The 13,565-nt window shown below is 34.9% G+C and overlaps 1 protein-coding gene across 2 annotated transcripts in view; it reads left to right on the forward strand.

The window, feature by feature from the left end:
- The first annotated feature begins 991 nt into the window (after positions 1–991).
- The window catches only part of LOC142334685 (uncharacterized), a 69,250-nt gene continuing 56,676 nt past the window's right edge, over positions 992–13,565 (forward strand). Inside the window, exons 1-3 of one of the 2 annotated variants that reach the window (XM_075382916.1) lie at positions 992–1,184; positions 1,387–1,475; positions 9,319–9,780. In XM_075382916.1, the coding sequence (XP_075239031.1) occupies positions 1,049–1,184; positions 1,387–1,475; positions 9,319–9,780 (687 nt within the window). In that variant the 5' untranslated portion in view covers positions 992–1,048. Of the gene's footprint in view, positions 1,185–1,386; positions 1,476–6,218; positions 6,303–9,318; positions 9,781–13,565 lie in introns of those variants that run through there. The other variant, XM_075382917.1, reaches the window with a different exon arrangement.

The following is a 13,565-nucleotide window of genomic DNA, read 5'->3' on the forward strand; positions in this document are numbered from 1 at the left end:
ACCTCCATTAGATGGAACAAATCGAGAACTCACTGTCAAGGCCGACACCGGTAACCAGTGGCGCTCAACAAGGTTCCATTGGATCCCTACTATACTTTATCAATTTAAGCGACCTGCCTGACCAGAAACTTGTCATTTTGATAAGCAATGATTTCATTGTATCGCACATAACCCCGAGAGGATGAAATCGAACTCTTGTCCAGCGTTCAAAACTGAATCTCCGGAAACGAGTTGGAAATAATAACATAAAAAAGAAGTTCCTCTGCGTAAAAGCCTCCATTGAAAGTGAAGTCAACACACAATGTAAAGAGTTCTCGGAATCATTGCTGCCAGAAACTTTTCCTGGACTCAAAATTGGAACATGTGAATCATCAAAGCCTAGAGAGCTTTCTTACTGAAGTTGTATTTCCAAGAATGACACATTTTTTCCAAGCTGAATGCATACGTCGTACTCGTCTTAACCTTAGTCAATCGTGGTATACCTCAAAAACATAAGATCGAAAATGTGATGAGCAAAACTGCGAAGTGGATCATTGGTTCCGGAAAAGATAACAGACAACGAATTGATTGACTAAGGCTTTCGCCTTTAGCTATGTGCATGGAGCCGTATGACTCTTCCTCATCTGCCTAGTACGTGGAGAAGAGAAGTACTTTTCCGGAAGAACCTGCCACAAGAATGAACCTAGCCACAAAACATCTGGAAATAGCAATACTTCTAGAAAATTGATGCCAAATAAACCAAACACCCGAGGGCGCAAGCCCTAATGCCTATCCTCTCTCACACATAAAAAGATGGCTACTTCCAAACAAAAATGTTTTGTATTATAAAGAGTCGCTAACCTCAATGAAACTGAATTTCATGGGTTTAACAATTATATGCTTTTTTTGAAAATTGGTAAAAATTTTGAAATTTGCATGGAGAAGAAAAGGGAATTTTTCATTTTTCTGCGTTGTAATTTCGGTTTTACCTCGACCGATGATTTTCAGATGTGAATGTAATTAGTGTTGACGGAATTCATTGGCGTTGAGCCACAAGTCGTCAATAGAGATGCCTACTCAAAGCATTGATCTTTTCGACTTTTTAAATGAAATCGAGCTAACACAGTACTTGGAACCCATCCGGCTGCAGCTGGGAGTGACTAGTTTTGATCAATTGAAATATGTGAAAAAAGAAGACCTCCTTGGTTAGTTCAGTCGAGCATTGTGTGTATTGTTTGGGGTTCTATGTTAATAGCATAAGTAGCAATAGCATATGTAGTAGTAGCTGACTTTAAGGCCACTTTTGTTAGGGTATTTTTTTACCCTTATTTGACTACTGATTGGAGTCAAAAATTAAGTTCTCCAGATAGGTTGTTTGAAGTCCATAATTTTTCAATATCTGTTTAGGTATAGGTATGCCGATGCCACTAACACGATTGCTGCTGGATAAATACCGCAAGAAGGCTGGCTACCCCAAGATTCCATTCACTGGCAAAGTAAGTAGATCCTCCTCAGCACACTGGAGGCTTATAAACGTGGTAGCAGTTATTAATTGCAATGATCTAGTGTTAAAACACAACAAGCGGATACTGGATTTCTTTTTCGTTGGTCCACTTTCGTTTCAAAATGTAAGATAGAGACAAACGGAAAAAATGCACTAAATCTAGTTGGACTAAGTGGAGATGTCTCAGTAATTCTTTACAGTTTCAAGCCTAAAAATTGAAAAATTAACAATTTAAACTAGATGCCCGAAAATTTCCAAAACAATGATTAATTACCCCATTTTTTAAAAGTTCCTTTAAAAAAATATCAGTGTCCCTGTTTTCTGCTGGTTGAAAGCTACTGTACGAAACATTTTTTCACTGTATCAAATTTATTTTTGAAAATTGAATACTTCAGGCAATTCAGGTCTCTCAAAATAGCAAAAATCAACTTTGAAATCGTAAAACTAAAAGCAGAAAAATGTATTGTTTTCTAAATTCTGAAGTTGTTTTTGCAAAAAATTCTTATTTCATCGGGACTAATATTTTGAGTTTTTCCAACTGATCATTTTCAGTCTCTGGGCTTTCTGTAAATCGAAAAGCTAAGTCGTCTTTTGGTTTTGAAACTTATGATTTCTCATATGAAAAATAAAGATCTCTTTTGAAATAAGAAATTTTCTTTTCTTTTTCAATTCTCATAAAATTTATTAAGTTTGTCCTATTTTTAAAATACTCTTACTTACGAGTAAAAGGGCCAACAAGTAAATTTTAACGATAAGCAATGTTCCTAAGGGCTACTAAATTAATGCTTTTAAGAACAGCTCGAGAAATAAATCCTTTACATGTTTGACATAACTAAAGCAGCGTTTAATAAATCTAACTGTGAAAACATCTGTGAGAGATTTTAGAAAAACTAAAAGGCCAATTACGCTCATAATACATCAAAAATGACAGATTATTTTAAAAAAACTTCTTAGAAATCTCATTTCACATTTTAGTGTCAATTTTACAATTACCGATACAATTGCCTCATGAAGTCCAACCTAGTTTTCCAGAAAATCAGCGCATGAATGAACGGTGAGAACATTGAATAAAGATCAGATGCCAAAAAGTAAATTTTTGTTTTTTTTTGTGAGGTTGTTTGGTCTGTATTTGTGTGTGTGTGTATGTGTGTGTGTGTGTGTGTGTGTGTGCGCGCGCGTGTGTGTGTGTGCGCGTGTGTGTGTGTGTGTCAGTGTGTGTGTGTGTGTGTGTGTGTGTGTATCAGTCTGTGTCAGTGTGTGTGTGGTGTGTGTGTCAGTGTGTGTGTGTGTGTGTGTCAGTGTGTATGTGCGTGTCAGTGGTGTGTGTGTGTGTGTCTGTGTGTGTGTGTGTGTGTGTGTGTGTGTGTGTGTGTGTGTCAGTGTGTGTGTATGTCAGTGTTGGTGTGTGCGTGTGTGTGTGTCAGCGTGTGTGTGTTTGTGTGCGTGTGTGTGCGTGTGTGTGGGTGTGTGTGTGTGTGTGCGCGCGCGTTTGTGTGTGTGCGCGTGTGTGTGTGTGTCAGTGTGTGTGTTTGTCAGTGTGTGTATGTGTGTCAGTGTGTGTGTGTGTCAGTGTGTGTGTGTCAGTGTGTGTGTGTGTGTCAGTGTGTGTGTGTGTGTCAGTGGGTGTGTGTGTGTGTGTCAGTGTGTGTGTGTGTCAGTGTGTGTGTGTGTGTGTGTCATTGTGTGTGTGTGTGTCAGTGTGTGTGTGTCAGTGTGTTTGTGTGTGCGTGTGTGTGTGCGTGTGTGTGTGTGTGTGTGTGCGTGCGTGTGTGTGTGTGTGTGTGTGGGGGGGGGTGGGTGTTTGGGTGTGTGTGTGTGTGTGTGTGCGTGCGCGCGTGTGTGGGGGGGTGGGTGTGTGTGCGTGCGTGTGTGTGTATGTGCGCGTGTTTGTGTGTGTGTCAGTGTGTGTGTGTGTCAGTGTGTGTGTGTGTGTGTGTGTCAGTGTGTGTGTGTGTTAGTGTCAGTGTGTGTGTGTGTGTCAATGTGTGTGTGTGTCAGTGTGTGTGTGTGTGTGTGTGTCAGTGTCTGTGTGTGTGTCAGTGTGTTTGTGTGTGTCAGTGTGTTTGTGTGTGCGTGTGTGTGTGTGCGTGGCGTGTGTGCGCGTGTGTGTGTGTGTGTGTGGGGGGGGGGTGGGTGTTTGGGTGTGTGTGTGTGTATGTGTGTGTGTGTGCGCGTGTGTGTGCGTGCGTGTGTGTGTGTGTGTGTGCGTTCTTTCGTCAGAGGTTGTATGAGTGTGCATTTTTGTAATCTGTTTAGTATGTGTGTGTAAGAGAGAAAGGGTAATTGTGAAAGAAGTGTTTCCATTAAACGTTAAACAAAATAAGATGCAGCGTGCAGAAGCTGTCAGAAATCATAAAAAATAGAAAAGTTCGGAGGTTGTGTGTTTTTAGGTCTTGCTGATAACACGTCTGCGAGGTTTTGATAATTAAGTTGTCCCATTATGCTCACGAGACATCAAAAATGACAAAGTCGGTTTCGTATTTTGGTGTTATTTTTGCCTATATTGAAACAATTGCCCTAAGAAGTTCACACCCAATTTTCCAGAAAAAAAAGAAACCAGATATAAATGAACTGTGAAGATCTTTGAGAAATGTTTCGATGCCTAAAAAGAAAAGTTGAAAAAAATTGTATTGGGTTGCGAGGTTTGTTTGTTTGTTGCGCGTATGCGGGTCCGCGCATGTGGGTATATGTATAAGTGTGTTTTTATTTATTTTATGTAAGAGAGAAAGAAAGAGATCATTAGTCTGAGAGAGTTATTTCCTTTAAATATTCGACGCAAATAGAGGCAGAGTGCAAAAACTGTCAAAGTCATTACTAAGTTTAGAAAAATTAGTTATTTTTTGCTACCAATTGCTCCAAAATAAGTTCAAAACCGAAACTGTGTTTTTTAGTCTCGTTGTTGACTCACTTGCGGGAGATTTTAGAAAGTTATTTGTTCCATTATGCTCATGAAATATCGAAATTGAAAAAAAAAATCCCGAAACTTCGAAATGTCACAGAGCTCTAAGTTTAAAACTATTTAATTATTTGTTCCAATGAAATAGTGTTAAAACACAACAAGTCGATTCTGGATTTTTTTTTCGTTGTCCTGATTTGTTTCAAAATTTAAGATGGAAACAAACAGAAAAATTTTTTAGTTTTGTTATGTTAAGTGGAGATGTTTTGGTAATTTTTTACAGTTTCAAGCCTAAAAATTAACAATTTAAACTAGATGCCCGAAATTTTCCAAAACAAAAAGATTAAATACTTTCTTTTTTTGAAAGTTTCTTTTAAAAATATCTGTCTCGCTGTTTTTTGCCGGTTAAAAACTACTGTTAAAACCATTTTTTCACTGTATCAAAATTTTTCTAAAAATTGAATACTTCAGGCTTTTCAGGTCTCAAAATAGCAAAAATCAACTTTGAAATCGTAAATTTAAAAGCAGAAAATTGTATTCTTTTCTGAATTCTGGAGTTGTTTTTGCAAAAGTTTGTTCTTACCTCATCAGAACTAACATTTTGAGTTTTTTTCAAAACTTTTGAGACGTAAAACAACCGGTTTCATGAAATTAACATCAAATGAACCAAATTCATTATTGAAAAAAAAATCTTTTATCTTTTCTATTTGTATTCTTCATAATGTAAAAGCAAGTAGTTTGATCTAATCTCGTCTTGTTTAATGAAAAACATATGAATTGGAGAATTACAGGGTTAATGGTTTGCCAGCTTGCTACCAATTGCTCCAAAATAAGTTCAAAACCGAAACTGTGTTTTTAAGTCTCGTTGTTGACTCATATGCGGGAGATTTTAGAACGTTATTTGTTCCATTATGCTCATGAACTATCGAAATTGAAATAAAAATCCCGAAACTTCCAAATGTCACAGAGCTCTAAGTTTAATGTCAAACATACAGTTATGGATAAGATTCCATTTTTGCCCTTTTTTGAAGTTTTGTAGAAAGCTCTCCAGAAAAATGTGCAATAGCAGATTTGATTTAACTACTATTAATCTAATTTCCAAAGAATAGGTTCTGTAACTATATATAGAAGAATAATGGCCGAAAAATTAATTACTCTTGTTTCGTGTTGGAGTGTCAACACTAATTAATAGTAGCCTTAAAAGTATGAAAATTGAAAAGTTCATAATTATTAAAATTGCTCACTAGGTCAAAATTTAACTCACCATTTTAGTTATTGTTGTTACTAAATATGCAATGGATTTCTTGGAGCAGTTAAGAAAAAAAATCAACCTAACGTAATTTTTTCTGGGGTCAAATTAGATGTTTGCTGGGACATTTCTTCACTAATCCATCACCGATTTCCATCTTTCTTAATTCGAAAAATTTCAAATTTCAGTCTGAAAATTAAGGTTGTCTCTTAACCCGGATTTTTACATTGCTCACATTGTTCACCGGTTTCTTGTGATCTTTTTTTCTGTATACATATTTGCCTTTTAATTTTGCTGGAATTGAAATAATGTTTTTCGCATTCTAGGTTCCTGCTATTATAAGGACTATTTGTTGATCTTATTTTCGACAAAACATGCCTCTTGTTTTGTATGCTACGTCGAGCATTGTGTGTATTGTTTGTGGTTCTATGTTAAGAGCATGAATAGCAATAGCATATGTGGTTGTACTTGACTGTAAAGCCAATTTTTATAAGGAAATTTTTACTATTATTTGACTACTGATTTGAGTCAAAAATTGAGTCCTCCAGATAGGTTGTTTGAAGTACATAAATTTTCAATGTTTAGGTATAGGTATGCCGATGCCACTAACACGATTGCTGCTGGCTGAATACTGCAAGAATGCTGGCTACCCCATGATTCCCTTCACTGGCAAAGTTAGTTGATCCCCCTCAGCACACTGGAAGCTTGTAAACGGGGTAGCAATTATTTGTTCCAATGAAATAGTGTTAAAACACAACAAGTCGATTCTGGATTTTTTTTCGTTGTCCTCATTTGTTGCAAAATTTAAGATGGAAACAAACAGAAAAATGTTTTAATTTTGTTATATTAAGTGGAGATGTTTTGGTAATTTTTTACAGTTTCAAGCCTAAAAATTAACAATTTAAACTAGATGCCCGAAGTTTTCCAAAACAAAAAGATGAAATACTTCATTTTTTGAAGGTTTCTTTTAAAAAAAATATCCGTCTCGCTGTTTTCTGCGGGTTAAAAACTACTGTTCAAACCATTTTTTCACTGTATCAAAATTTTTCTGAAAATTGAATACTTCAGGCAATTCATGTCTCAAAATAGCAAATCAACTTTGAAATCGTAAATTTAAAAGCAGAAAATTGTATTTTTATTTAAATTCTGGAGTTGCTTTTGCAAAAGTTTGTTGTTACTTCATTTGAACTAACATTTTGAGTTTTTTTCAAAACTTTTGAGACTTAAAACAACCGGTTTCATGAAATTAACATCAAATGAACCAAATTCATTATTGAAAAAAAAAAGAAATCTTTTATCTTTTCTATTTGTATTCTTCATAATGTAAAAGCAAGTAGTTTGATCTAATCTCGTCTTGTTTAATGAAAAACATATGAATTGGAGAATTACAGGGTTAATGGATTGCCAGCTTGAAAAATACACATTTTATTTTTTTTAAATTGAGAAAGTTATTTTGGAATTGATCTTTAAACTGATCATTTTCTTTCTCTGGGCTTTCTGTAAATCGAAAAGCTAAGTAGATTTTTTGTTTTGAAACTTAAGATTTGTCATATGAAAAATAAAGATTTCCTGTGAAGCGAGAAATTTCCTTTTCTTTTTCAGTTCGCATAAGTTTTATTAAATTTCTATTGTAAAACTAATCTTACTTAATAGTAAAAAGTAAAAGATGAACGATGTTCGTAAGCGTTACTAAATTAGTGCTTTTAAGAACAGCCTTCGAGAAATAGTTCTTTTACATGTTCAACACCACTAAAGCAGTGTTTAAACACATCTGTGAGAGATTTTACGTGCACTTGTGTTGGTGTTTGTAGTATGAGTATGCATTTTTGTAATCTGCTTGGTATGTGTGTAAGAGAGAAAGGGTAAGTGTGAAGAAGATGGTTCCATTAAATGTTAGACACAATTAGATACAGCGTGCAAAAACTGTCAGAAATCACAGAAAACAGAAAAGTTTCCAGGTTGTGTGTTTTTAAGTCTCGCTAATAGCACGTCTGTGAGATTTTGATCGTCGGTTTCATATTGTAGTGTTATTTTTGCCTATATCAAAAATTTTGCCTCAAGAAGTCCACACCTAGTTTTCCAGAAAAAAAGAAACAAGATATAAATGAACGGTGAGTAACTTTGAGAAATATTGAAATGACTAAATAGAAAATTTCTGAATTTATTTCGGGTTGCAAGGTGTTTGTTTGTGCGCGTATGCGGGTGCGCGCGTGTATGTGTCTATGTATAAGTGTGAGTTTTTGGTTATATTTATGTAAGAGAGAAAGAAAGAGAGCAGAGCGTTAGTCTGAGAGAGTTAGTTCCTTTAAATACTGGACATAAAAAGAGGCACAAGGCAGAAACTCTCAAAATCATGACTAATTTTAGAAAATTTAGGTGTCTTTTGCTACAAATTGTTACAAATTAAGTCCCAAACCAAAACTGTTTGTTTTAAGTCTCGTGGTTGACACATCTACGAGATATTTTAGAAATTTATTTGTTCCATTATGCTCATGAAATATCAAAATTGAAAAAAAATTTCCGAAACTTCGAAATGATACATCTCAAAATTTAGTGTCACAATTACAGTTACGGATAAGATTCCCCTTTTGCCTTTTTGTAGAAGGCTCTCCAGAAAAATGTGCAATAGCACAATTGATATAACTACTATTAATCTCATTTCCAAAAAATAAGGTCTGTAACTATATATAGAGGAAGAATAATGGCCGAAAAATTAATGACTCTTGTTTCGTGTTGGAGTGTCAACATTAATTAATAGTAGCCTTAAACGTATGAGAATTGAAAAGCTCTTATTTATTGAAATTGCTCACTAGTCGTCACCATATTAATTATTGTTGTTACTAAATGTGCACTGGATTTCTTCGAGCAGTTAAGAAAAAAAAATCAACATAACGTAATTTTTTCTGGGGTCAAATTAGATGTTTGCTGGGACATTTTTCACTAATCGTACACCAATTTCTATCTTTTTTAATTCGAAAAATATTTTTCAGGCATCTCAAACCTCAGTCTGTTCGAAAATTTAGGTTGTCGCTGAACCCGGATATTTACATTGCTCACATTGTACACCGGTTTCTTGTGATCTTTTTTTCTGTATACATATGTGCTTTTTAATTATGCTGGTATTGAAATCATGTTTTTTGCATTATAGTTTTCTACTATAATATGGACTATTTGTTGATCTAATTTTGAAATATACTTCGAGAAATCATGCATTTTGTTTTGAATGCTACGCGAATTTGAAGCTTCAGCCTCTCACTCTTATCTGGCTGCCAGAGAATATAATCACCAATATTTTTGTAGTGGACAAAGAGTTTGAATGCGTGATTGTGCTGGTCATGTAATAAATGTCATGCTGGTTGGCTTTGTGGAGTGAGCTTTCCTATAAACGTCTACTTCCCAATTTTAAGCAAAATTTCGAATCAAACTCCGACCACCCCAACATAATGCTAGGCTAAGCACAACTAAGCTACAGATGTCTGCTACAACCGCTTGCCAGTCGTTTGAGAGCAATTCGCCGGACATTATTCGGTTATGTTTAACTAATTGCGAACCACTTCCTATGATGAGCCTGCCTATAAATGGTGCTGCAGAAACATTATAAAGAAATAAAGCAACGAGTAATTTTGCTCCGAGTGGTAAAAGGACGTAATTAATAGAATTGCTGCTTCAAGTGTCATCCTTTTATTTCAGCGAATAAAAGTGAAAACACCTAATATCATGAATGGAAGTGCACCACAGCAACTAAAAAGCAATGTTCCTCAAAGTCCCTTTGGAATGGCTCAGACTAGGCATAGCTTTGCTTGCGGAGATCGAACTTCCGGTGCTTCTGTATTCCGAGGAACAGGGGATGGTGCTCGAAACAATGGAAGTTTGTTATCTACAATGAGTATGGAACCAATTCTTCTATGTGATGACGATTTAACAAACTTTGAACTGATTGGACAGGGCCACTTTGCTAAAGTGTACAAAGCCATGTTGAGAAAACAAACTAGAGTAGCTGTTAAGGAGCTCAAACAGGGTGGAAATCCGGGCTCTATTGAAAGTTTAATGAAGGAGGTGCGAGTGATGTTGAGTGTCAGACATGCCAATATAATCCATTTCTACGGAATCGTTCTTGGTAAAATGATGCGATCATCTCCCACCATCAGATTGGTTAGTTCCTAGGGTTATTTGCTCATCAATTCATAAAATTTGATAAATATTGCCAACTTTTTTGCATAAAGAAAATCCTAAGAATATCCGCGAGTTGTATCCTAAGAAGTATCCTCTAAAAGTTAAATTGTTTGAATATCTACAAAGCTGTAAGCTGAACGTAGCTATATTGCGGTGCTCTAGGTTTTTCTAAGATTTGAAGAGGAGTGAGTATTGGTTTTCTTGAGGTTTTTTTTAGCGGAACTACTATTTGCTCGGTCGCCGTTTTGACCTCAAAGCGGAAGTGAGTAAAATTGCCATGTGAACAATTTTTTCTAAGCGAGAGAAGTTTTTGTTCATGCACTATGTTCAATCAGTGACTTTTCAACTTTGAAAAGTGTTTTTGAGAGAATGACGCATATAGATAATAAATTTTAAGGCGTTTTTCTTCCATTTGGCTATTTTTTTGCTGTAGTCTGGTTTTTTGGTATGTTTGGAGTGATGATGCCTCAGTATATAACCCTCTTCAATTGATAATTCGGTGTTTTGTAAAGCCTAATAATGGGTTTTAAGTACAAAATTGGCTCATATTTAGCAATTTTATATTTATTTTTTGGGCTTTCCATTAATTTCCTTATTTCTGGTTATTTGACCGTAGTTTTTTAATCAGTGTACAAAGCGATGCTCTTATGATAATATCGCTTGAATGACTGCCCTCGACGTTAGGTGTTTATGTTTAATAAATTTGTGCACATACTAATCGAATTTTGGTGGTTTTGTCGAGTTTTAATTTTTTCTTCGTTTTTGGCTTTAGTTTACTACAAGAGAGCTTTCTGCGCACCGCCTGGTATTTTAATTTTGTTAATGATAATTCAACTCGTTGTGGGGTGTTTTGTAATTTAATGGCAAATTGTTTCAAAGTTTTTCATTTAGTAATTGTTGGACATTTTTGGAAAAATATGTCAAGGACTCCGTTTCTTTTTACAGTAAACAATTATGAAATGTGCTTGCTTTTCTACTTCAATTTTTGGCAGAGATCTCAAATAACAAGATAATCAAATATTTCAAGATTTTGAATCTCCGCATTCTAGCATTTGGTACCTAATTGTTAATCACAAGATCTATGCTTAGTTGTTGCCATAAATTAAAATTTTCATTTGATCCGCCTTTATGAGTTGTAAAAAGAACTTTGTTAAGAATTTCTAGCCTTTTTCCTTAGATTATTGCAAAAACGATTTTTTCACTTTGATTTTGTCTTTTCCTGATGAAATCAGATTTTTTCTGACGATAGTTTGAATCCAACAAGAGACAATTGTTTGCAAAGAAGAGAATTGTTTGCTTACGCAATCTAGGTTTTTGAAATTTTTGTCTTCATGCCCAGTAATACTTTTTAGGGCTTAGAGACGTGTTACTGGAAATGTTTTAGTGCCAAAAAATGGCTGTGAAGATATTTTTATCATGAATTTTAATGACTTTAACAAAACCGTTTTTTTAATTGTTTTCAGTTTCTAGTTTTGCTTTAGGGGCCACTGAAGCCTTTTCAAAGCTTTTACGTATGTTTTGGGTAATCTTTTTTGGGAAAATATTGGTTTTCAGGACATTTTTTCAAGAACTTCAGCAATGTTTAAGTAATGTTGCCTAAGTTTTCCAAATTTCGAAATTTCTGTTGTTCTTCCTCCTGTTTCTCTGTGTTGTGAAACCAAATTATTGATTGCCTATAAGTTTTTGAGAACTATTTTTTTAGCAATAAAGATCCTAAAATCATATTCGCTTTGATTTTTATTAGTTTGTTTTTCTCAAACTTTATGAAACTTTGTTGTTTTGAAATTTGCAGTTGATCTGCAGATCAGATACAGGACTTCAGTTTTTCGTTCAGTTGTTTGGATTGTTTTCCATGACTTGTCCTGGTGTTTTTTCATTTCTTGTTGACTTTTTACTGGTTTACATAAGTCACCACTCACATTTGACTTCTAAATTGCCTCACTCAGTGTTTCAACTGAATGGAATTTTTAGTCCACTCGGAAAACGCACACGAGTCAAATTACGTTCAAGTACAAAAATTGAAGTCAAAAGACAGGTGGTTAACCGGTAAATCATGAGAACAAAAACTCAAGCTTTTAAAACTTATTGCATTAAGTTAGCAAAGTTCCTTAAGAGTGTACTGCTGACAGGTATTACTGTCGAGATTATTGTCCTCCAATTTAGAGGCTGATTTTGCCATATTTATTGAATCTAAAGAAACCGCGTACCTTTTTTGAAGACTCTGTGACACTTCGAAAAAAAAGTTAGGCTGTCGCCAATTTTTCTTTATTTTTGTCTAACTTTCAATCCGTACGTCTGTCAGTTGGGCCAACGCTGCTAATCTGCCGACTATGTTCTTAGAATTGGTCTTTGAACACCCTTGACTGAATCAGGATAAACCAGAACCATTATGTTACAGTGATGTCCGAGAATATTTAGACGACTATGTTTTCAAAGGTTTTTTCCATCATTGTTTTTTAATGTGCAGGTCTGAAAAGTAGTTAAGACCTGCACAGATCTGTTTTTCTTCCAATTTGCAAGTTGTTACAATTTTTTTACTTGAGTTTAACTGCGTACATCAATTTATAATTCTGTCAATAGATCGATCGCTATGGAGTTTGTCTAGCTGTCAAATATGGGGTGATTTAATTTGACTAAAACTTTTTTTACGAAACAGGGTTCTATACGAGGTCTTGGTTCACCAAGTCGACTATCAAATTTAAAGAGAATTGATGTTTTCTCTCAATGATAGGTTTTTTTATTTTTAATTTGACAGCATGTAACATTAACCGAGTGGTTATTTTAATTCACGTTTGTGATTTTGAAATATAATTTATATAACGTGTCTGTGGTGATAGCATAATGTTTTTTTTTCGTATGTAGTTTTGATCAACTTTCCATTTCCATGAATTCCCATATTTGAAAAATGTTTTGTCTTCATTTCAAATGAATCCTATAGATGAGTTTGTTCGGAATTAATGTGCAATCCGAACCTTTAGGGAAAATGAAGCTCTTAGAAAAGTGTGACGAAGATTTTGCGATAAAGTTCTAGACCCATATGGATTTTGATACGAAATGAGAATCTTGTATGTTTAAAAGAGTCATCATTTTTGCGTTTTGTGTGGAAGTTTTAACTTAAGCAGTCTAGTACTACAAGTTCTAATTAAAAGTTGTGCTGTTTCCACTTTATTAATAGCCGCCGTCAGCCTCTCAACGGCTATTATTTAAGCTCTCTCCCTTTTTTTACAATCCAAAGAATTTGAATTGTATTGGCGCGCTGTTTTTTTAAGACGTTTTCACACATTTTTCAATGACTTTGATCTTTCAAAACGGGATAAACAGGTAAAGCCCAGCGGGCGTTAAGTTCATTAGAGGTCCAATGTGGGCTCAAGTAGTCCTTCAAGTGCTTAGAGTGTTGCAGCTGCTGGGATGGCCTTAATTTAAGGTAAAAAGGTCATTTTTAGGAGTTTTTGAGCTCAAAATGGTGCAATTTTTCATGTATTTAGTCATTTTTTCTGAGCTATATATGTTTGTGCTACAAACACAAACACGAAAAATTATACTAATCTTTGCAAGTTTTTTTGAAAATTTTTGTCATTCTTCGAGTTTTTCCAGCCTCATGGGCCAGGGAATCCCGTTTAATGTTTGACAATAGGGTACTGCATAGTTTCTAGCATTAATATAATGGTTTTCAGCATTTAAATGTCTCAAGTTGATGCTATTTGTTGATAAAATCTGCCATTTTTTCAAGTTTTCTCAAAGTTTTTGTCAATTTTTGATTTTTG

This window comes from Convolutriloba macropyga, chromosome 2 (assembly GCF_964194025.1).
Source record: "Convolutriloba macropyga chromosome 2, txConMacr16.3, whole genome shotgun sequence".
NCBI lineage: Eukaryota > Metazoa > Xenacoelomorpha > Acoela > Convolutidae > Convolutriloba > Convolutriloba macropyga.